Raw genomic sequence first — 24,471 nt, 5'->3', positions numbered from 1 at the left:
TTGTTAGTGAATTACATAAAACTTTCCCGCGTATTCATTTTATATTTATCTTAGTTTGTTCAGTCATGTCAGTAGTTAGATGGAGAAGTTAGATCACAGGGAGTCTATTGAAAGGGATGTTGGGACACCACCACTTCCTGTCTTTCTCCATTTTGTTTTCTGGCTACCATGGAGTGAACAGCCTTCTTCTATCACATGCTCCCACCATGATGTACAGTGCCACCACAGGGCCAAAGCAACAGAGCCCAGCAACTCTGGATGGAAAGCTCAGACCGTTTGGCTATATCAGAAGACCACAAACTGGGTAATTTCCATTGCACAGAAATTCATGGCATAGTGTTACAATTCTGGAGGCCAGGAAGTCCACGATGAAGGGCCTGGAATCTGCAGAGGACCTTCTTGCTGTGCCATTACAGGGTAGAGATGGGGAGAGCTAGACTTGAATGGTAATGGGATGGGTTTGCTCATGATGCAGGTAGGAAACTGAGTTATGAGGGTATTAGAATAAAGAAAGAGCAGCAAGCAAACTCAACAGACCCGAACAACTTTAATAGAAAGTTGAAGAGGGACCCCACGGTGATCTGAGAAGAGTCAGGAGACAGGAGGCACAATGGGAGCAGAGGTGGAAGGATCTAAGTAGGGCCCTAGGTAGGCAAGGAGTAGGAGAGGCCTTTAGAGTTTATGGTAATGGCCTGGTTCTGGGAACCTATTGTGCAGGTTAAAGTTCAGCCAGGTGTAGCCTGCTTCCAGGTACTCCCGTGCTTGTCACCTGAGGTGGGGGAAGGGGAGGAGACCGGACTTTCACATTTAGATTAAGATTCTGGGCAGGAGAATTTTGGGGAGGTCCGCCAGGGAGAGTGGGCCATGATATGTGAGCAACCTCGAGTCATGAGAACAAAGCAAATTCCCATCCAGATGCAGCCTGGCTTCCTCTTCAAGATTCTACCTCTTAGTACTGTTATGACGATAGATAGCTACATCTCCCACACTTTTTTTGGGAGGGGGATATGGAAACTCTAACAAGATTTATTTGATTTTAACTTAAGCAAAAGTTATCCTTGTCCTTCTCTGAAATCTCCAGTCCTCACAGCTGGAGTGGAAACCTGCCAGGTCTCACAGGGGTTCTTTATGATTCCTAAGGCTTTGCCTCAGAACTCTTTGAATAGCAAATGAAAGCAATGAACTCCTTTCCCTGGGAAAGTTAAACACAGCCACCCATGACTTTGCCCAGTCTCTCTTGAGAGTTCTTTGGCCTTTTACAAAGACTTTGGGGTCAGAGGAGCTGCTCAAATATGGTAGGAGAGGCAGAAAAGGGGTATTGGGGCAAATGACTTCTTTCTTAACATATATTAAGTGTCTTTATGAGCCAACTTATTTAGCCCCAAGAAGCAAGGCGCTATTGTCATCCAGAGAAGTTAACAGTCACTTGCCCAAAGTCATGAAAAGCATTCTACAGTGGTTCATCTGTCCCACAGATGTAAGGTAAAGGGGATAAGACAGTTCTTGGGTGAGTATCCTTAGGGAGGAAGAAATGCTGCAGCAAAATCAACAGCCTCTGAAGAAGCCAAGCTAAGATACTTGCTCACTGGAGCCTCTGAGCAAGAGGAGGGGTACACAGCAGGAGAAGGTGAGAACCCCGTGGCAGGGGGCTCTGTACTTCTCCCATTCTCCTTGGGAGGATGAAGATGTATTGTCTCATCTCTGATTCTGCTGCACACCAGGGTGTGAGGAGTGGTCCTGAGAGGGCAGCAGCGGGAGTGGGTGAGATCTGGGCTGGGCCCCAGACTTCCCTGGCCTTGGTGTGGGGTGGGGAGGGTGGCAAGGTGGCCATAGACTGGAGAGCAATATATTGGCTAGGGAGCTCGCATGCCCAGGATGGGGAAGCTGCTGCAGAGGGATGATGGTGACCCGCCAACAGGGATTGAGGGAGGCAGTGCGTGGGCAGGGTGGGGAGTTCAAGGCAGATCCGAGTCCAGGGCATGAGGCACACCTCAGTGAATCCTGACTGAGGACTGGGCTAGACTGGGCTGGAAAGTGACATTTGAAATTTTTTTTCCCCCCAAATCAACATGTTAGTGTCTGAAGAATCAGTAACCTAGAAGCTACTAGGACAGATTCTCTGCCAACAACGTAGAAAGTAAATGTAGTTATATGCAGCAATTAAAAGTTATATTTTGCACATTGGTATCTAGGGCCATAAAATGGGAACCTGTGCCATGACTTGGATTGTAAATGTTTTCCAAGGCCAAGTGTTAAAAGTTTGGTGGCCGGCCCGGGGTGCCATTGTGGGGTGGAGGAAGCTGCAGGAAAGGGAAGTTAGACCATTGAGGGTGGTCCTTTGAAGGGAACATCGGGGCTCCGCCCCTTCCTGTCTTTCTCTGTTTTATTTCCTGGTTACCATGAGGTGAAGAGGCCTCTTCCATCACATGCTCCTACCATAAAGTACAGTGCCACCACAGGCCCAAAGCAACAAGGCCCAGCAACTCTGGACGGAAAGCTCAGAAAGCACTAAATGAATAAACTTTCTTTCTTTTAAGTTGATTGTCTCAGGTATTGTCAGCGACACAATGCTGACAACACCCTCTGCCCAGAGTTTGAGCGACTCGCCTGTGATGTGAGCTGGCTTTTCTTCCCTCAGCCTCACCTTTTCCTTTTATCCAAGTTGTCAATCACAGCTCTCACAGGCTTTGAGAGATGGCACACTTCTAAGTTGGAGGAGCAAATCCACATTCTTTGAACTGCAGTCTGCTTCTGCGGTACGTTGTGAAGGCAGAGCTGATGTTACCGCTTTCAACTCATGGACAGGCAGACTGAGGTCCAGAGATTTGAACAGTAAGGTCACATAGCAAATAAGAGGACATGCAGAAATAATAGTTTGGCCTCTCAATTCCTGGTCCAACTTCAGGGTGGGCTAAGGGCCCCGGGCAGGTTGCAGAGGTTCAGGAAAATTCCTAGAACTCACTGAGGACTTGGACATAGAGGCTGAGCTTGACTGCCTAGCTTAGGGGTAGTTCAGCAAGCAGGTGCTCTGCAGTGGGTCCAGCCTTGTGTCCTGCAAAACCCACTCACCTCTCAGGGGCTCCTGATTTCCCTGCTGGGCGAGGGAGGCTCAGTGTGCAGTTTGCACAGACTCTTGCTCTTGTCACCAGACTCTCTCAGAGTTGAATGGCTTTCTAGGGAAGAGAGAGGCTGGCATTCTGGCTGGGCCCTGGCACATGTCCTGGGAAGAGACCCTAAGAAGAGCCTTATCTTCCTCTTCCCGAGTACCAGCTATGGCACCATCCCTTCCCAACCCAGAATAACTAGACAGTGAATTCTTTTGCTGTTGTTATTGTTGGTCGTGGGGCTTGAACTCAGGGCCTGGATGCTGTCCCTGAGCTTTTCTGCTCAAGGCTAGTACTCTAGCACTTTGAGCCACACTTTGCTTCTGTTTTTTTGGTGGTTAATTAAAGATAAGAATTTCACAGACTTTTCAGCATGGGCTGGCTTCGAACTGTTACCTTTCCATCTCAGGATTATAGGCAGGAGCTACGAGAGCCCAGCAAGTAAATTGTTTTAAATTAAAAGAAAAAATTCCACCCCCTCCCACTCTGGGATATTCACATCAAAACTCTATTTCTTTATTTCTTTATTTATTGTAGGTCCTGGGGCTTTGAACTCAGGGCTTGGGTGCTGTCTCTGAGCTCCTTTTGCTCAAGGCTAGCACTCTACCACTTGAGCCACAACTCCACTTTTGGCCTTTTTGTTAGTTTAGTGGAAATAAGAGTCTCATAGACTTTCCTGCCCTGGCTGGCTTTGAATTTCAATCCTCAGATCTCAGCATCCTGAGTAGCTAGGATTATAGGCATGAGCCACCAGTGTCCAGTCACATCAAAGCCTTAAAGAATGTGTTAGACATGAGTGAAGTGCAAAGCCACTGAATTTGGCTTGCAGGTGATGGTCAATATCGCCCTTCAACCAACCTGGACAGACTCTGAGTCGTTTGGCTTCATATCCAGTTCCATGGGTGGAGTGTTCAGTAGGTGCTCAATAAATGCACATTAAATGCATGCTGATAGGAATGCATGAGTCTCCTTTTTGCCTTAGTATTTCCCATAGATCATCCTCTCAGATCCGGGGAGAGAGGTGTTATCAGAAGTCAACCATGCAACTACTTTGTATAATAGATGAGGTCCAGAGGGGCAAGTGACCAGCTGGAGGTCGTGCAGCAAACTAAAGGAAGCTCAAGGAAGACAGAATTCCATCCTGGAGCCCATCATGAGCTGTCATGTAGCCAGTCTTTTTGGTGGTACTGGGGGTTTGTAATCAGGTTCTTCTGCTTTTTCAGCAGTTGCTTTATGGCTTGAACCACGCACCCAGCCCTTTTGCCTTTAGTTAATTGTCCAGATAGAGTCTGACTTCTTGTCTGGAGCTGGCCTCAAACTGTGATCCTCCCACCCCTGCCTCCTGCATAGCTTGAATTACAGATATGAGCCACCATGCCCGGCGTGCAGACAGTCTCCTGGACCAGGAGGGCCACTTCTGCTGGCAGAGATAGTGCTGTCTCTGTTCTGATTCACCCTGTGGCCCTGGTTTTCAATGACCTGTTGATGGCAGCTTTCTGGGCCGTGACCATCTCCGGATGGCGGGAGTGATTTTCTCTGATGCCCAGGGCATCATCTGACACCTGCTGTCACTGGGAGAGGAAGAGCAGCTCACTTGGGGAGAGGGTGCCTGGTCCCTATGTTGAAGTGGCACAGACACTGCTCCACTTGGGGTGTGAAGGCAGCAGGACACAGAGGTCAGGAATGCACGTCTGTGAGACCCGAGGGCCCAGGAAGGGCTGCAGCTCCCATGGGTGCTGGGGGACCAGGGTGATCCGCGAAGGGAACCAGGTGGAGGTCAGTCTACTTTGAGCTGGTGGGTAACACCCGATGGGAGGAGCCAGCCTGGGCAGAGCGGAGGACGTCAGCACGGGGTCCTGTCACAAGAAGAAGCCAGGGGGAGAGGTGAGACCCTAGCTTTACCCGGCACCTCCCTGCGGTCGCCACGGCTCAGACATGCAGAGTGACTGGCGTGACCGGCTTGGTTTGCCTTGCTGGGACGTTGTGGGTTTGATAATGACTGTCCTGTGTGGCCCAGGCCCGCCTGAACAGGTGGTCACATAGGAAGTGGTCACCTTGTTCTTCAAAGCCCTGTTTCTGAAGTAGCAAACAAATGGGTGAATGAAAAATCCCACCCCAGTGCAGGTAGGGAAACCCAGGGAGGGGCAGGGTCGTCTGGCCGGTTCACTGCTCCGATCTCTACCTGGTGCCCGTGAGGGCTCCACAGGACAGCTAATATTTGGGGAGGATTTTCCTTGCTTTTGGTACTGTAGACACAGCCCCGAGGTCTTTCTCCCATCTGGGTCTGTTTGGCACGGTTCCAGACAAAGGTCCCTTCATCCCCCACCTTGCTGACCGCAGCCATGTCCAGCGGTGAGGGCAGGGCCAAACTGCCTTCCCCCAGTGGCTGTGGGGCACCAAGGCTGCCGGTTTTTTCCTGCTTCCGCCACTTTGCTCGTTGATTCTGGAACCAGATCTGTGGTTAGGGGAAGCGGAATAGAGACATATAAAAGCGGTGTTCCTCCTCTAGGCGCCCGCCAGGCACCTACTAGATTACAAGCACTTGATAGTTTATAAAGCTACATTTGTGTAGGATATGTTGGGATCTGGAGAGAAGCCCAGAGTCACAACCTTTGGTGCCTTCGGGGTCTGGGAGCGGGGCAAGCGATACTTGGGGAGGGGAGGGCCTGGGGTGAGCACGATCGAAAAGGGACAGCTTCTAAATCTCAAGCTGACAGCCATCTCCTGGAAATGTGGATTCATCCGGTTTCCAGTGTGGAAATCTTGGACTTTTAAAAATCGTTGCTCATGTCTGGGTTTGAAAATCTGGTACAGACCACATAAAGCCCATCTGCGGGCTGTTTTCTGTCAGCAGGCCATGCGTTTGCAACCCCCGTGGGCCACTTGGCATCTATTGGAAGAACATTGGCAGTTCCCTGCATTCATGAACGCCCCAGTGGTCCCTGACACAAGGCCATTTCTACTTGGTAATTCTATGGAGGCAGGTGTTGAATTCAAGGCTTTACCATAGACACAGGTGCTAAACACTCAGCTGGGGCCTGATTCCAAAGGGAGGGAAAGAGGAGATGTCTTAGGACAGGGCTGGGCCTCATCCAGAAGGAAAGAAGGTTGGAATGGTATAAACAGTGGAGTGTTGACTTAGGCCATGGTTTAGATTTTTTTATTAAAACAGATTATTGCTTTATTTTATTTTATTTTTTGCTGGTTCTGGGACTTGAACTCAAGGGTGTGGGTACTGTTCTAAAAACTCTACTACTTGAGCCACAGCTCCATTTTCCAGCTTTTTGGTGGATAATTGGAAATAAGAATCTCACAGACTTTCCTGCCTTGAATTGTGACTCTCTGAGCTCAGCCTCCTGAGTTGCTAGGATTACAGGTGTGAGCTACCAGCATCCAGTGTATTTCAGTGTTTTTAATCATGGACCAAGCAATAGACACTCTGGGGTGAAGACATTACAAGCAATAAAGTAGGCTGTTGGTATTCAAACCAGGCTGTATCCATGGACCCTGGGTCTGTCCAACTCTCAGCTTCTTCCAAGAATGTCCATGTGGTCTACTTTGAGGGTCACCAGTAGCAACATTTAGGAAAAAAATCTTCCCTTCCACATCTTTTTTGAATGGCCTATGAGCTAAGAGTAGTTTCTACATTTTTAAATGGTTGTGGGGTGTGGGGGGGAATCAAAAGAAGATGAATATTTTGTAATATATACAAAATGTGCAGAATTCAAATTTCAGCATTCCCAAATAAAGTTTTATTGGCACACATCATGTTCATGTTGTCTGTGCCGCTCTTAGATACTGTGGCAATAGAAATTGGCTGCTTTGCCAGTGACTGCATGACCATAAAACTTAAATTCGTTACCACGTGGCTCTTTATAGAAAAAGTTTGTTGACCCTGGCCTAGAGGGTCATGGCCTGTTTTGTGAATGTGACTGTATGTAAATGGGGGGGGGGGGGAGGGAAAGGGGGCAAAGGCAAAGATGGCTGGAAATGGATGGTGTTTCCCTCATTCCATTTCCACCCCAAAGGATTTTTTGTTGTTGTTGTTGTCAGTCATGGGCTTGGACTCTGGGCCTGGGTACTGTCTCCGAGCTTCTTTTACTCAAGGCTAGCATTCTACCACTTGAGCTACAGTGCTACTTCTGGATTATTATTATATTTTTGTGATAAGAGTCTCATGTTCAAAAGGAAATGTGCTCATTACCAGATTCATGTAACTGTCACCCCTCTATACATCACCTTCACAATAAAAATTTTTTTAAAAAAGAGTCTAATGAACTATTATGCTCAGGCTGGCTTTGAACCACAAGCCTCTTGGGTAGCTAGGATTATAGGCGTGAGCCACGGGTGCCTGGCGACAGAATCATTTTATAATAACCTGATCTCATTTCTTGGAAAGTACTATTTGGCCATGACGACAGTACTCATGAGATAAAGTGGCTGGACACTGTCTGCCCCAGAAGGCCTGGGACAAGCACCTAACAAGGCCCGGGGGTCCTGGGGCTGGGCAAAGGGCTCTGTACCTGGACACGAGCTTCTGGCAGATTGATCCTGGCAGCCAGCTGGGTGCGGACGTGGATGTCAGGGTAGTGGGTGAAGTGGAAGAGCTTCTCCAGCTCCTGCAGCTGCTCCGAAGTGAAGGTGGTCCGGACCCTGCGTTTGCTCTTCCTCTCTTCTGCACGAGATAGGGTCTGAGCTGGCTCAGTGGCTTTGGTGTCAGCCCCTCGGTGAGACTTATATTACCTTGTTTTCTCTCTCCAGCCCACAATGCTACTACTGAGACTTGGCTTCTGGTTCTCCGGGCTTGGAGCTTTGTGTTATTCTCTCTCCCAATAAACAATCTCTCAGCTGATCCTATCTCATCTACTCTGGACAGTGGAACCATTCACTTTCTAGAAAGTTCTCTCTGACTTTATGCCTTGTTGCTTCTCCAATGTCGGCAACTTGTTCCTTGGCTACAGCACGAGATGGCAAACTAGGGTCTGCAGGCCAATCCCACCCACTGTCTGTTTTAAATAAAGTTTTATCGGAACACGGCTCCAGCCATTGGCTTATGGATTGTCTCTGACTTCTTTTGCATGATAAAAGCAGCATTGAGTCATTGCAACAGAGACCATATGGCTATAAAGACTAAAATAATTACCAGCTGGCCCTTTGCAAAAAAACCCTTGGCCTACACAATGCAGGCTGAGCTCTGCAGCAGTCAAGCCCTTGACAGTTTGTCTCCAACCTGCCTGTCCAGCCTCAATTCTACTCAGGGCTGGCTGTCCAGTGCCAAAGGAAAACATGAGACACCTCCCTCCCTCCCCCGGTTCAAAAAGAAGCTAAGCTTTTGCCTCTCTCTGTCTCTCTGTCACTCTCTCTGTCTCTCTGTCTCTGTCTCTGTTTCTGTCTCTGTCTATGTCTCTGTCTCTCTCTGTCTCTGTCTCTCTGTTTCTGTCTCTGTCTCTGTTTCTGTCTCTGTCTCTGTATCTCTCTCTCTCCATCTATCATGGAAGTCTTTTAATTTGCCATTTAATGTTGAGGTCCCCTCAGAGAAAACAGGGAGCATCCCTGAGGAAGTACTGACCCACCCCTGGGCTTGTTGACCACCCTGAGACAGGGGTGCCAGCGAAGACCCTTGGCTCTATCCTGATCTCGATCCTCATGGAACCCATGCCTGGCCCTTTGCAAGCTGCAATGGGGCTGCAGTCTCTGTGAACACCAGGGCCAAGGGCCCATTCTAGGGCGGCTGAAGTGAGGGGAACACCCTGACTGGGAGGAGAGGCTCCAAATTCCGAGCTCCTGGAATATGGTTTGTTGTGCCATCAGATTTCATTGATAAAACACAGACACAAACATAAAATGATTAAGAATTTCAAGAGGTTCATATAAGCATTCTGTCTCACTCATGGAGTTTTCTCTGGGAGCAGGACCCTGTGTGCCATGTTGGGCCTCTGCATCCATGGAGATGGACTGACCTTCACTACTCTTCCAGCGTGTGCACCTGGCCTCATTCAAGTTGAGGTACTTCCCACCTCTGCACCCATAACACCACAGGTGTGTCTGTTTACTTGTCTCCCTGATTTTCCTCTACTCCTCCATGTGTCTCAGATTGATCATCTCTTTTTCCTGAAATTCCATTTTTGACTGGTTCTTCAATTCCTAAATTCATTCTTGTAATCCATCTCCAAATACTCTTTCCTGACCTTTCCAGCTATGGCTGAGTGTATGAGAGAGATATAAACAGGTCTGCATGTGACTCAGAGGACATGGCGGTCATTACCCCAACTGAGTGAGGAAGGCTTATATTTTGACTCACCTGTCCGGAACCTTCTTTTTTTGGGAGGGTGGGTAGAGGGAAAGGTGAACAAGTAACTCCTCTCCTTCTGAAAAGTATTCTTATAACAAAACATGTAGTAAATGGATTTAGTTCCAGGGTTCTGGCCTGAACTGGACCTATCAGAAACCATCCCTGATTATATTTTTAGTAATGGAATAGGAAGGAGACTTAAATCTCTCTGATGGTGGCAGAAGTGGAATGATGTGAATCTTGAGTCATCAGCCACCACCTCCCTTGTCCTGCTGCTGAAGTTGCTTGCTGGGAGAAGCTATGGCTCTGGTTGTTGGTTGTGTGATTGATTCTGCAGGGAGGCTGCCAGAGTGTGTTGATGGATTAACTATTGGCTCACAGAAATCAGGGACAACTCTTCAGCTTTGGCTTGAATATGAAAGCAAGAAAGGAAAAAGAGAGAGGGAGGAGGAAGGAGAGAGACGAGAGAGAAACAGATGGGGAAATCAGTTTTAATTGGACATGTTAAGGTTGAGATGCCTATTATCTATTTAAGTGTAAAGAACAGGCAAGTGCATTTGTAAGTTTGGAGTTCAGAGGGGGAGCTTGGGGGTAAATTCCAGTGAGGAGGCCGTAGTGAGAAGGCCTCGTGCCTTTGAAGCCACAGGAATGGATGAGGTCTCTTAGAAAGTGTAGGTGGAGGGGCGGGGGGAGGCTGGGAAGAGATGTGAAGGGTAAACAAAGGAGGAGGCTGCAATGCTTGATAAGAAATGTACTCATTATCTTGCCCATGTAATTGTAACCCCTCCGTATAGTATGTTCACAAAAAATAAAAAAATTACCACTTGAAAAAAAAAAAGTGGAGGTGGACGCTGGGGATTTGGCTTAGTGGTAGAGTGCTTTTCTAGCATGCATGAAGCCCTGGGTTCGACTCCTCAGTATCACATAAACAGAAAAAGCCAAAGTGGTGCTGTGGCTCAAGTAGTAGAGTGCTAGCCTTAAGCAAAAGAGAAGCTCAGGGACAGTGCCCAGGCCCTGAGTTCAAGCCCCAGGACTGGCAAAACAAACAAACAAACCATAAAAAGGGTAGGGGAGAAAGAGCAGAGGATCTGGGAACAAACCCAGGACCCCCTCTGCTTGATAGAGGTCCAATAGCAGAAGCTAATAAGGTGCTGAGAAGGAGAACCTTGAGGAAAATGAGGGAGCAAGCACACTCAGGCTAGGCCTATGTGTCTCACTCAGGCTAGGCCTATGTGTCCGCTAGACTATGATGAGGATAGAAAAGTGGGCCTTGAACTTGTACCTCCCAGGGACAGCTTTCAAATAGAGGAATCAGCCAGTGTTGTCCATAGATTCCAACTGGAACCAAATGACATTGGATGTTGGAAGCAGGACGAAATCCAGAAATATTTGCTTTGTTTATCTGACCTCAGATTTATGAAGGTAGGATGCAATTCTAGCTCTAGAACAAAGGCCACATGATAGTATTGTAAAAGCAACAGAAAAGGCACCAAGCTTCTGCCTAAATCACCTTCACTTGTGGAGGCCAGGGGATTTTTTTTTTTTCTCCCTAGCATTCAAAATGGCAACGCTGCCTCTCGTGATTTTTTTTGTCATTCCTATAACAAAAATATGCTCTCTGAAAATGAGGGCGCACCTCTTCCCAGGGCATGCGGCACTCACGGTGGGAGGCTATGGAATTCTCAAATGAGCAAGCCTAGACTTGTCTTCTGTTGTCTCACTGCACCAAGTACCCCTGGTGGGGTAGGAGTGAGGATTAGATTAGGGGACACGGGGGAGGGGGTGCTTAATTGATATTTGCTCTAAATGAATAAACATGAAATTCAAGTCCAGTCCAAGCCTGTGGGTCAGAGAAGATAGCTCCACATAATTGGTCTAACATGTTGTCAGATGTCACAAGTCAGACAGGATAAGTCAAGAGCCGAAGCTGACTACAAGGAGGGCGGGAGTCTGCGCTCCAGCTGGAGCCTCTTTCCTCCTACCCAATCGACTCTCCTTGGGTTCTAATGAAAGAAGAGGTTGGATCATTCCAAACCACAAACTGGAGAAGATACTCTAGAAAATGGTAATGATTTTGACAACTGAAAAAGATAACCTACCTTCTCAATTTTTTTCCCTTTTTCTTTTTTGGTACAGTTCACCTGCAGACTTTTGGACCAGAGGAAGCTCATTCATCAAGAGGTTGGAAATATGAGCTCTTGGATGGAGCTGTCCTAGGCATAAGGTGGGATTTTTCTATCCTCGGGGAGAATCAGGATGTTCTAGACCCCTTGCTCACAGAGGACAAGGGGGGTATTGGATTGAGACTGAGAAAACCCATTAGCTTTTCTTTAGGCTCAGTATCTACTCACCAGGTTCTTGGCAGAGAAACCAAGAAGCAGGTTCCTCCAACCCAGCCCACCCAATGCACCAAGGGAGCAGGGAGAGGGGATGAAGGTGGCAGGGAGCTGCCACCCCTTTCCAGTTGCTTCTCTCCACATTGTTAATTGTGAGAGCTGTGAATCACACTTCAGTGGGTCTTCAAAGAGAACAAGTCAGCAGAACTTAATTAAACCTGAGCTGTTTAGCACATTGATCATAAGAAATACACAATTTACACAGGTGATTAGGCCACCTAATTATAAACCGATGTTTCTCTGCGCTCGGCTCCTTCCCCTGATTGCTCCTTCTCTGTGGTCTGCTAATTGGCCCTGGCTGCTCAGCTCAAGGCTCCAGGGGGGCTTTGCCACTGGGTGATATCTTTGGAAATGGGTCTGTCCTTGTCTCCCAAGGCAGAGGGTTTACTGTGGAGATCTGCAGCACATTTGCAGTCTTCTTGCATGTTGGAGACAATGCCTCAGATATTGAAGGTGGGGTATAAGCTAAGAGTCTCCCCAGGACTGACTTGTACTGGCCTGTTCTCTCAAGTCAGGTCATGCACTTGCTTTAGCTCACTTATGCCCATCGGGAAGAAAGTCAGCATCTTAGCATGGTGTTCAAGGCTTTTCCCATTCGGCTTTCGAACACCAGCCTTTTCCCTAACCTTCAGTTCTGTGATTTCAATCCCACTTGGCCATTTCTAGATTCTCTCAAACTGCCCATGGCCTTTCATTCCCTAGATCCTGGTCCCCAGCCCCTGAATCTGCAATCCCCTGTTGTTCTTTGTCTGGTGATCTACTGATCGATCAAAGCTCACACCAATCAGATGTTTCCTTCTCGCCAAGATCTGTTGTGGTTTATATAGTGAGAATACAAAAAGAATGGCTTTCTTTTAAATAAAAAAAATAAATCCAAGTGCTGTGTTTCCGCTTACAACAAACCAGCCAGTATCTTAAAATTTTTATCTGTTTTGACCATGTATCAGAATTATTAATAGTGGTACATTTTCTGGTACTTTAAAAAATGTGTATTTTCTGGGTTTTGTTTTGTTTTTGTTTTTTGGTACAAAACAGGCATACCTTAATGTAAGCAAACAAGAAAAAGTAAATTTACACATAGGGAGGAAAGAGAAGAGGAGATAGGAGTCGCATTGTGAAATAATGGAGAGAAGAGCCGAGAGAAGATCCACCAGCATTGGTGAGATTGGATGGGGAAAGTGCTTGGCTTTCCCTCAGAGTTCAGCATCTTCCTAGAATACAGTGTGTTCTGATCCTGCTCCCAACAGTCACAGGCTTAGCACCTGGGGTGCAGCTCATGTCTGCCCTGGGTATAGTTCCCATTCAAACATGTTGTATGTAGGATTCCATACCATACACACACTCCCCCATCTTTACTCACTTGTATTGGTCCTTTACCCACTTGTTCCTTTTTTATTTTTGGCAAAAGAGCATTTTTCTGACTTACATCAGGGACCCTCGGGACCCCTCTTCCAGGTTAGCTCTGCTCATGTATCTCAATAGAAGCCTGAAATTCCACAGACATGGTTTTATTTATTTATTTATTTTTAGGTCTTTCAAAAAGCACTTATTCATAGCATGTACAAACAGGCAAAAAAAACCACACAGAAACATCATTAGTCATAAGAGAAGTTGCAAATCAAAATAATATAATAAAAAAAGAGAGATAATAGTAAGTGTGGACAAGGTTGTAGGAAAACCGTAACCCTCATACATTTCTGGAGAGAATGAAAGAAGGCATAGCCACTTTGGAAAACTTTCTTGAAAGACGCTTAACATAAATTTATCATATCACTCAACCATTCCCTTCCTAGGAATTTACACCAAATAAAGACTTGTACAAAAATGTTTGTAGCAGTTCCATTCACAGCAGCTAAATATAGAAATGACCCAAATGTCTATCAACTGGCAAACAGATAATCAACACCAAACATGGTTTAAAAACTGCTGATGTACACAAGTAAAGGCCAAAGTTCTCAGCTTGGCACATTCGACCTTCAGTCTATCGGCTTCAGTCTTTTGGCTTCTCTGCTGTATGATACTTAGACTCTAACTATACTGAATTTTGTTGTTTCTTTTTTTCTTTTTTACTTTTTTGGTCAATCATGGGGCTTGAACTCTGGGCCTGGGCACTGTCCCTGAGCTTTTCAGCTCAAGGCTAGCACTCTACCACTTCAGCCACAGCACCACTATTGGTTTTCAGGTAGTTAATTGGAGATAAGAGTCTCACAGACTTTCCTGTCTGGGCTGGCTTTGAACTGCGATCCTCAGATCTCAGCCTCCTTCAGCCTCCTGAGTAGCTAGGATTACAGGAGTGAGCCACTGGTGCTCAGCCAATTTTGTTGTTTCTTAAAAGTAATATACCTTTCTGTTCCTTGTGGCTACTGCACAGGACTCTTGCTGTCGTGTTCCACTCTTGGCTTGGGACCATGTCTCCAATGGCACCTACTCTTTGAAGCTCTCTGGGTGGTCTTACAATGGAGCTTATTATTTCTTCTGTGTTCTCACTTGGCTGGGGTTGATTGTTACGTTTATATCATGGCAACACGACTCCCAGGACAGTGTTCTCTGGTCTGGGAAGAGGGTCAATCATGATGTACCATCCCAGGCCCAATGCAGTGGGGTGAGGTGGAGTGTAGCTTATGGTGTTGGGGAACCACAGGTTGTTTTCACATGCTTTGATAATGCTCTCATTTTAATTGCTGTGTGTTCATGTGTGTGCATGTATGTTCCCTCGCCTCTGAATACACCTTGGATCCTCTCCAATCTGTGCTATAACAATGCAGTGGAACAGCTGGACAATGCAGAGGGTGGAGCTGCAGGTTGATTTCAGGGCATGACACTGGAAGTGCCGGAGAACTTGTTCTTATTCTGTGGGGGGAATCCATTTTTAGTTACCCCTTCCTGTCAAAAACTGAGGATGAGTTTAACTGCTCTCTCTACTAAACTAAATAAGGAAGGCCAGCTCTGACCATGCTAGGTGCCAAGATTAGGGATGGACAAAAATCATCCTCTGTCCCCAAAACAGAAGGAAGAAAGTTTTCTTGCAAAGAATTACTAACAACTGCCTTTTTACAAGGAGTATTAGAAGGAGAAAACCTCTTTGGGAGCATTAATAGAGAAATGGGAGCGTTCCATAAAGGAAGACTACAAATGACCTATGAAGACTTGTGAGGGTCCTGCAAGGGAAAAGTGCTCTCCTCCTGACAGTCAACAGAAGACTTCAGACCATGTCCAAACACACCTATGTCACCAGTCAAATCCTCTGGCCTCAGCTGACTGGTTTAGAGGCAGATATCTCAAGTTTGGCCAATAGGCCCCTTTTCTGGGACTTTTGGACTTCAGACTTTAGAGTGTTTGATGATAGACGCTGAGACTGATGTCATTCTTAGAGCTATCGGAAGCCACTTAGAGGATGCTGATTGGCCGTGAGAAAGCTGAGCCCACAGGTAGAGGGAAAGAGCAAGACAGACTAGAAGGGGTTATCAACTGTCTCATGGTTCTCTAAACCTGCGTGTGTGTGTGTGTGTGTGTGTGTGTGTGTGTGTGTGTGTGTGTGTGTGCGTGCGTGCGTGCATGCGCGCACGTGCGTGCGTGACAGGGGCTTGAACTCAGGGCCTTGGGCACTGTCCCTGAGCATTTTGTTTTTCTCAAGGCTAGTGCTCTACCACTTGAGCTACATCTCCACTTATGACTTTTGGTAATTAACTGGAGATATGAGTCTAAGGGATTTTCTTGCTTGGGCTAGCTTAGAACCACGATTCTGAGATTCTGAGATCTCAGCCTCCTGAGTAGCTTGGATTACAGGCATGAGCCACCAGGCCCCGATTAAAATCTGTTTCTGGTTGTACCCTTTCATGGGTGAATTTGGAAAATGACTTCTTAGTTTTCTTCAAGGTAGTTCATTTTCCTCTCCATTTTAGTTTACCTAAGACATTTTTGTTCACCAACAAGAATCAAAGAATTCTTACCAATATCGCACTGTACATTTCCCCTCCTGAAACCTACATAGTGGTTCTTCATTCAATATAAAACAGAATGAAAATGTCTCTGGTAAGATCCATTGTGGGTTGGCCTGGTTTTGGTTAGTGCCAGGCTTTATCCTGTATCCTTGAACATCTTGTCCACCACTAGGTCCTTGTCATGCCTTCCTCCTCTCTCCTTTGTCAGCCTACCGATTGTAGATCAATTCTTATCTCCTCTGGAAAGCTTTCTGTTATACTTCAGGTCTAGAATGCCCCTCAAAGGCTAATTTGTTAGGATCCCTTAATGGTAGGGTTATAGGGAAGCTGTGGAACTTTGAAGAGAGAGAGGTCTTCAGGTCACTGAGAGGGGATAATGCCACTTCCTTGACCAGGAGGTAGCATTACAGGCCCAAAGCAATGGGCTAACTCTGAAACCTCTGAAACCATGAGCCAAACAAAGCTTCTCTCAGTAAATTGATCGTCTCAGGCATTTGTTATAGTGTGAGAGGCGGCCTCCTTCTCCCTGAACTTCCTGACAGATCAAATCTCTCCTTGAACAGGCTTGTAGGGTACCATGTCATCATGTCACTCCAAGCCTAGCACTTGTGATTAATTTGATAGTTATCTTGTCTCAACTTGAGATAAGAGAGTGGCTGTGCATATCTTTTGTTCTCCTTACCACCCCTTGCTCCTGACATAGTACTGCTAAGTTGTAACTGCAAGATAGATTTGCAAATTGTTTTACATCACTCCCTTTAGATCCTTTTTATTTTATTTTTTTTTTGGTCCGGTCGTGGGCCTGAACTCTGGACCTGGGTGCTGTCCCTCAGCTCTTCAGCTCTACCACATGAGCTACAGCGCCACTTCCGGCTTTTTTTTCTGCTTATGTGGTGCTGAGGAATCAAACCCAGGGCCTCATGCATGCAAAGTAAGCGCTCTACCACTGAGCCACCTTCCCAGCCCTCCCTTTAGATTCTTTACCAAACTTGGCAACTCCTTTCTAATGACTACAGTGCAGTAGAAGTGATGCTCTATCACTTCTGAGATGAGGTCATAAAAAAGATGACATCCACCTTCCACCTGGCTCTCTCTCTCTTTCTATGTGCTTGCCTACTTTGTGAGAAGCCGTCTGCCATATTGTGAGGATACTCAAGTAGCATGTGGAGGCCATTCCATGGAGAGGAACTCCGCTTCCACCAAGAGCTGGTACCCCATAAAAGCCGTGTGCATGAACCACTGTGGGAGCACATCCTTTATCCCAGCCAGCCAATTGACTTCAGCCCAAATATTTTAACACACACACACACACACACACACACACACACACACACACACACACCAGTAAAGGGGGGAAGACTGTGTATGCAAGACAGAGGCAGAGCTGGATCCAAGAAGGCCAAGGCTTGTAGGAGCCAGTGCAATTCTGAAGAAAGGCCTGGATAGGATTCCCGTTGGAATCTTCCCGGAACCTATGCTGCCCATGCCTTCATCTCAGACGTCCAGCCTCCAGACCTTGAGGGAATATGTGTCTGTGTTTTAAGACATTTGCTTGTCATGACAGGCACAGAAATTAACACAGAAGGGGAGGAAGAAGGCAGAGAGGAGGAAAAGGAGAACGTGGGTGGAAGAGCTAAGTCTTCTAAAGGGTGAAGCTGGGAGAATTTGAAGGGAGGAAAACTGTGGAGGTCCCAGAGTAGCTCCACTCACCGTGAGGTAGAATATGGGCTCAGGGCTGGAGATGAGCCTGGGGACCACTAGGACCTCTAACAGAAGGACTGTGAGTGCCCCATCAATGGATTAGGGAAGAAATGGATGAGCTGCCATGTGAGGGCCAAGTCCAACCTAGTATCTGTTTTTTTTTTTTAACCTAAAGCTTTATTGGAACACAAACACATCTATCGCTTTGCACATCGAATCGTCTATAGAAGCTTTTGTTTTGTGCTAGTAGTGGGGCTTAAAGGTAGGACTTCACTTTTTGTGCTTAACTTTTTCTGCTCAAGGCTGGTGCTCTACCTGTTGAGCCAGCTGTATGCTGGGTACTTGGAGATGAGAACTCTTGGATTTGTCTGCTTCAGGTGGCTTTGAACTGGCATCCTCAGATCTTGCCTCCTGAGTAGCTAGGAGTATAGATGTGGCCCCCAGTCACCAGGGCCTTTTAAGATTCCAATGATAGAGTCAGATAATTGTGACAGAGACCCTCTGGCCATCAAAGCTTGCAGCTACTTTCTGGCATTTTGTAGAAAAAAACTTTGCCCAACCTCCGCTATAGGATATCACCCAAATACCCACAATGTCACTGTACCCTGGCCAACTGCACTAGAGGAGTTGGACAGAAGCCAGCACTGCCCCCAGGTGACACTGCCAGGCCTGCTGTGGTGGTAGTCAGTCACTGATTCTGGTTTTATTCCCCTACATTCTCCAGCCTGGCCCAGTGTAAGCCCTTAGCAGCTCTTCATTGGGCAAACAAATGACTGGCCTAGGGACATGTGGGGGTTGGGCAATCTATATAGATCAGGCCAGGTGGTCCTGATGGATAGGTGGTCTCTGTCAATCTTTCTTCCCCCTTTCTCCCTGGGGTCATGATTTCAGAGGGTCACCAGTGGGAAAGGTGAGGAGATGACTCCTTTCTTTTCAGGGACTGGCTCTGCAGGATAGAAGCTTCCTTTTGACTGGGTCTTCCTTGACTGTGGAGGGTCCCCTGGCTTTGGGGAGCTTGCTCCTCTCAGAAAGGAAGGATGGAAAGCCAGGATCTCACCTTTACAGTTAGGAGGAGCTTCTTCCATAGTCTGGGAGGGTTCAACTCATGCTCCCCGGGAATGAGCGGATGTGAAGAGGAGGCCCAGCCCCTCGCTGTGAGACACAAGGCAATCGTGGAATACTACAAGAACCTTGGAGCCTGGAAACTTGGCCTGGCCCCAGCTCTGGTGCATGCTGGCTCTGTGGCTTGGCTTCATTGAGCCTCAGCCTCCTCAAAGAGTGACCTTGGACTGCCAACATCACCATGTGAGGCTTTTGAGAGCATAGGTTCCTGTCCTTGTCTTTGAGCTCATGTCACAGTCTTGCATGCGAGATGCCAAATGCTGCATTTTTAGAAGCTCCCTGCATGATGGTGGACAGGAAGCAATGCCCACCAGCCCCTTGTGGAACCTTCTGCCAATGTTAAGTGAGACCAATGAGAATTCATTCCTCCTTTGCCACTATTGGAATGTAGAAGATACTGCTATTTCTAGTCCTGTCACCGTTGCTGAGAGCCTTTGCACAGGAGAAGGGGATAGAAAATGGGGAAGTGGGGGCAGACATCAGCCAACAGCAACATGCATGGGGTCTCCTGTGGGGACAGACAGGGGTGGGGATGCCAGTGACACACTCCGGCCTACCTGGCATTGCAACTGCCCTTGTGCATGGAGAAAAGCCCTGCCACACACAATGACCACCAGGGAGCTCTCCCTCCAACAACAATTACTCTGCAGGTGAATCTGTGAAGGGTGTCAGATCTACAAGGGGCCTTATGGAAGTTCTCACTCTGCTCTTTCATGTTACAGATGAGGAAACTGAGGTCCAGAGAGGGAAGTGACCTGCTTGAGGTCTTCCTGTGCAATGGTGCCCTATCTGGGCAGAGAGAGAGAGAGAGAGAGAGAGAGAGAGACAGAGACAGAGACAGAGACAGAGAGACAGAGAGAGACAGAGAGACAGAGAGAGACAGAGACAGAGAGACAGAGAGACATACAGACAGACAGAGACAGAGAGACAGAGTCCTCAAACTCCTCACCCAGCAAGTCACACAAACTCCAGTCTGCAATTTCCGCAGGTCGTCACCTTTGTACTTGCTGACACATTTGGTACTTCGTCTCCATTATTATTTGCTTAGCATTTTTCCAGGATAGACTTCTTTTTGTTCGTTTTGCTCAAATACATTTAGTTTAAAATAAATGTATGACCACTACTGGATCATAACCAGCACTATTGGTCATCATGGAGCGCCAGTGCAGAAATAATTACCGAACTAGTGATGTAATGCTGTGTGTGCATTGCTACCTCTCCTGCCCTCCAGCCATCTTGAAAGTATAAATGGGGATCTTCTCCATGCTTCAGGGATGCTGAATTCCAGCAGACTGGGAGATGGAGACTTAGACTACATTCAGGAATAACCCAGAGTGGATGGCTCAGGGAGTTTTGGCAGGTGATTTCTCTTCTCTTCTGCGTTTCATTTAGAGAGTGAGGAGCATGGGTGTGACTTAGCTTGCCATAAGGGCCATAGGGCATCTCCAATATTATGACTGTTAATTTGGCCAGCACTTTCTGGGGTCCAATTTGAGGCCCGCAGGAGTGCACATGGGATGTGCCAGAATATTCAGTACAGGCCTAGGAAGCCTGGCTTCCTTTTGGCCATGGGTCTCATCAGGCTGGAGGATGGGAAGAGGACCAGACCAGTCCTCTCCCTTTCTGTCCTGTACTGTGGCTCAGAGGGGAGGTGTCATGGATTTTACATAGCTATAGCAAGAGAGCCCCAGGCTAGAGACCCAATGAAATTGGCTCTGTGAATCCTCAATTGACTGGAAGATATTAATGAACTTGTGGAAGTTCAGATGGGCCCCTTTCTCATTGACAGGTTCAGATCCCCAGCTTTGGGACAGATAGCCTTCCTGGGTCTGCCCCCGGCCTGTAGCCAAGCCCTATCAGGCCCTCTGGAGGAGACTGGGCTAGGCTGGGGCTCTGTTGTAAGGGAGACAATATTATCCGGGCTCCCTGAACTTCCTTTCCAGGGTGAAGGGGAAAGCGAACTGGAACCTCACATGAGCTGCTGTGGGCTCATGGACTCCTCAACCCAGTGGCCCTTGAGCTATCACCAGCACCAACATTTTTTCTTCTTTTGCTCCAGCTGTTTTGCTGGGATTGATGATGAACCCAGAGTGGACTGGAACTTTCCTGAGGTCACACAGCAGATCAGAGCAGAATGGAGACCCGTACCCAGGCTCCCACAGCAGGGTGAGACCACCTCACTGGCCCCGTGCCGGCTTTCCTGTCTTTTAGAGTCAGCTCTACAGGGCCTGAAATGTATCTCGCCATTGTTACTTAGGGATTTGGCTTGGGGTGGCCACTGGTTTGGGGGAGAAGGTTAGACTGTGGGCATCAAGTAACAACTGTGCCAACCAAGAATGTGCTGAGCACTGCAGGGTTTGGAGATAGCCAGAGCCAGGCCCTGAATGTGAGGCTATTCACCGTGTATCTTGGAGCACATTCTACCTCTCTGTCACAGATGAATTTTCTTTTTTCTTTCTGTTTTTTTTTTTTTTTTTTTTTGGCCAGTCCTGGGGCTTGAACTCAGGGCAAGAGCACTGTCTCTGAGTTTCTTTTGCTCAAGACTAGCACTCTACCACTTGAGCTACAGCTCCATTTCTGGCATTTTCTGCTTATGTGCTGCTGAGGAATCAAACCCAGGGTTTTGTGCATGCTGGGTAAGCCCTCTATCACTGAACCACATTCCCAGCCCCGTAGGTGAATTTTCTTAGTGGCGTGGTTGTGAGCATTTATTCTACAAAGAAGAGATGATGCCCACCATTGCAGCCATCTTTATGAACAGTAAGTCACATTCTCAACCCCTGGCCTGGTTACAAGAACAAGGCTTGTGTTCCTGCATTTTGCAACCTACTGGAAGGTTGATCAGACAGCTAGCCCTGAACCCAGAATCCATCTGACTGCTACCACTCTCTGTTCTGTTGCTGTGAACTGAGCCACCTTCTCTCTGCTTGAGCCCCACAGGATGAAGACAAATGGCGTGAAGTTGCTTACCTTGGGGCTGGTCCTGTGGAGGACTCACCAGGCCCGAGCTGGTGGCTGCCTTGTGCCCGGGATCCTCTCCGTCTTCTCCTGGTGGCCTGACTGTATCCCTCCTCTTCGGGGGCCTTCTGAGGATTGCCTCAATAGAGAAGGACAGGCCTAGCTTCTTTGGGTCCTCACAGAGGCCTGAGCTCTTTCTCTCCTTGGCCCCGTGGAGGGCCGGGCCTGCCGTGGCACACTCCATGGGCTGCTTCAAGGAGCGGGTCTCTGTGTGTGCCCGGGGTGACACCAGCAGAGGGTGGCTTGCTCCCTCCCCAGAGGCTCCTGGGACCCAAAGGGCACGCAGAGAAGGAGACTAGAGAGCCCCCTGCTGGCTTATCCAGGCATAATCCTATGGACGCCGGGACTTCCATGGACTTCCAAAACACTAATAGGACCAAGGAAGCAGCTCCCAGAAGCAGGGCGGAGAGTTGCTGAGTCCTGTGTTTGTGCCTCTTGTTCACAGCCTTCACCAGCCAAGGTCCAAGGAGGCTCCATGCTGGGGTTCAGTGTACCAGAGCAGGGTCCATGGCTGTCAAAATAACCAGCCCAGGTCAGGATCTCCTAGGTCACTCCCCAGGGGGAAAGAGGAGAAGACAAGAAAGCACACAGTAGGCAAGATCAAGTTGGACCTCCAGAGGGTCTACCTTAGCCTTCTCTCTGGTGTGAGGCTCTTTTCTCCTGGCTCTGGCAAACCTCCCAGAGGCTGAAGTTGTTCTTGTGGGTCCCAGGGGCCCAGCCAGGTCCTGGGCTGCACTATGACTTGAGAGGTTGTTCAAGATGTCTTCCCCACTTCCTTCAGTTCTGCTGCTTCAGTTTTCTGGAGAGTTTCTTCTAGGGTGTCTGAGCCTCTGCTCTTCTGCAGGTGGCGGTTGAGGAAGGGTGGCTGGGTCACTGCCGAGCCTTTCCCTGGTGTCTCTGGGCTGGCGCTGGCTTTCTTCTGGTTCAGATCACATGTCGAGTGCTCTCTCCTCCTGCCTGAGGGTCTCTTTTTTAAAATTTCCCTCCAAGGTCTGTCCGCTTCTCTTCTGCTTGCTCTCCCCCTTACCTGTCTCTGAGACAGTACTAAAGAAAGCCTTTGTCTCTGTCCAATAAACTGCAGGCTGGGGGGGGGGGGGTGGACAGGCATTGGTCTGTCCTACCAGGAATTCTGTTCCAAATTACTGTGTAACCAAAGAGAAAGGGGGTAGTAAATGGGTGATAAGAGAGGCCTGGGATGCAGGTGTTGGGATAGACAGGGGGCGGGAGGCAGCGGGGATTTCAAGATGGACATTGGATGCCGGGGATAGGTGTGGTGCTAGGGAACTGGCCAGGTTGAAACAGGAGAAGAAAAGGCGGGGACAGAATGGCCAGCCCCAATAAAATGTGTTTACTGCAGCTAAGTGAATTTATGGGGCAGGTAGAGGCTGGAGGCTGAGCCAGGGGTGCCATGGGAGAGTGTTACATGCTTTTCTTCATCTTGTACGTATCAGCCCTTGTGGTATAGGTGGGGAAACTGAGGCCCAGGCTAGCGGGGTCCAGGGGATGATATGTCATGTTGGACCCAAACAGTTCCCAAGGAACTTGCCACCAAAGAGCCAGTTTATATGAAAGTGAGGGTGGATGTCCTGGTAGAGACTGCATGTGAACGTGGGTTCGAGTCCAGACTTCCTCACAGAGGTGGGAGTGGGGGGTGGTGGAGAGGCTGGTCCCCACTCCCTCAGCAGGGAGAGCTAGGGGAAGGAGGGACTCAGGCCTGCTTTTGTTTGCTGAGGCCCTTGGCTGAATCCGGCTCTCTGGGTTCTAGCTCTGGGAGAGGAGGACTTGCAGCGGCCGCTACAATTTCAGGGGCAACAGTCTGACATAGCAGGGCCTTCATTCAAGAACCTTCACCAGTCAAAAGAGAGGATTGTAGTGAGTCAGAGAGGAAGTGGGCAGTAGAACTTCTGCTCAGATTCTGGGGCCAGGGGACTCCCTTGGCGCTGTCCAGATGCCAGGGCTGTGGGGCTCTCCTCTGTGCCAGGAGAAAAGGCGGCCAGGTGGAAGCAGCATGGTGATCTTCATGGTGAGGGACAGAGCCCCACAGAAGCCAGTTCCAACGGTGGGCAGCCAAAGGGTTTGCTGTGCAGAAGGGCTTCATCTGTGTGGTGGGTAGCCAAGAAGGACAGGAACTTCCAGTGCAGCAGGAGCCCAGGCAGCAGCAGAGGGAGGTGAAGAAGAGAGAGGTGAAGAGTGCTTTTTCAAGCTGGGCACTGGTGGCTCACACCTGTCATCCTAGCTATTCAGGAGGCTGAGATCTAAGGATGGCAGTTTAAGGCCAGTCCAGGCAGAAAAGTCTGTGAGACTCTTATCTCCAGTTGACCACTAGAAAATCGGAAGTGGCACTGTGGCTCAAGTGGTAGAGCACTAGCCTTGAAGAGCTCAGGGACAGCGCCCAGGCCCAGAGTTCAATGACAGACATTAAAAAAAAAGAAAAGCAAACAGAGTGCTTTTCACATGCTGGTTGTTGTGCAGTGGCTGAGCCCTCACTGTCCCCTTGAATCCCCACTGGGAGGTCAAAGACATCACTAAAGTGTCATCAACCTATTCTATAATTGAGATGAAACCAGAGAGATGGAGGGGTGGGTATGAGGCTGCACAGCTGACTAGTAGAAAGTTCTAGACTATGCCTAACTCTAAACCCCATGTTCTTCCCACTTGGATGCATCTAGCCCTCACATGTTGCAGGGCTGAATAGCAAAGATGGAGTAGTGTTTGAGTCCCGCCAGCCGTTTTCATCATCTTGTTTGATTTCCTTTGCTTTTTGCCTCTTTGGGGGTGAGCCTCGTCCCTGTGCAGGTAAAGAAAACAGCTTAGCTGTGCGCATGGACCCAGATCCTACTTCTCTTCCCAAGCTGTCTTTCACAGGCGAACCACAGCCCTGACTTTCTAACTTCTGG

General features: G+C 48.2%; 1 protein-coding gene across 1 annotated transcript; it reads right to left on the bottom strand.

Annotated features, from left to right (window-relative positions):
- Positions 1-1,799: 1,799 nt before the first annotated feature.
- LOC138811683 (intestine-specific homeobox-like) lies at positions 1,800-22,686 on the bottom strand. The gene is made up of 4 exons (XM_069999379.1): positions 21,527-22,686; positions 7,628-7,779; positions 5,431-5,559; positions 1,800-4,960 (listed from the first exon to the last, which is right to left on the bottom strand). The coding sequence occupies exons 1-4, from the start codon at positions 21,756-21,758 to the stop codon at positions 4,721-4,723; spliced, it is 753 nt and encodes a 250-aa protein (XP_069855480.1). The 5' UTR covers positions 21,759-22,686; the 3' UTR covers positions 1,800-4,720.
- Positions 22,687-24,471: the final 1,785 nt, after the last annotated feature.

Source organism: Dipodomys merriami, unplaced genomic scaffold (assembly GCF_024711535.1).
Source record: "Dipodomys merriami isolate MVZ:Mamm:240054 unplaced genomic scaffold, mDipMer1.0.p SCAF_55, whole genome shotgun sequence".
Lineage (NCBI taxonomy): Eukaryota > Metazoa > Chordata > Mammalia > Rodentia > Heteromyidae > Dipodomys > Dipodomys merriami.
Note: the sequence above shows the minus strand (reverse complement) of the source record. Positions and strands in the feature narration are given on the sequence as shown.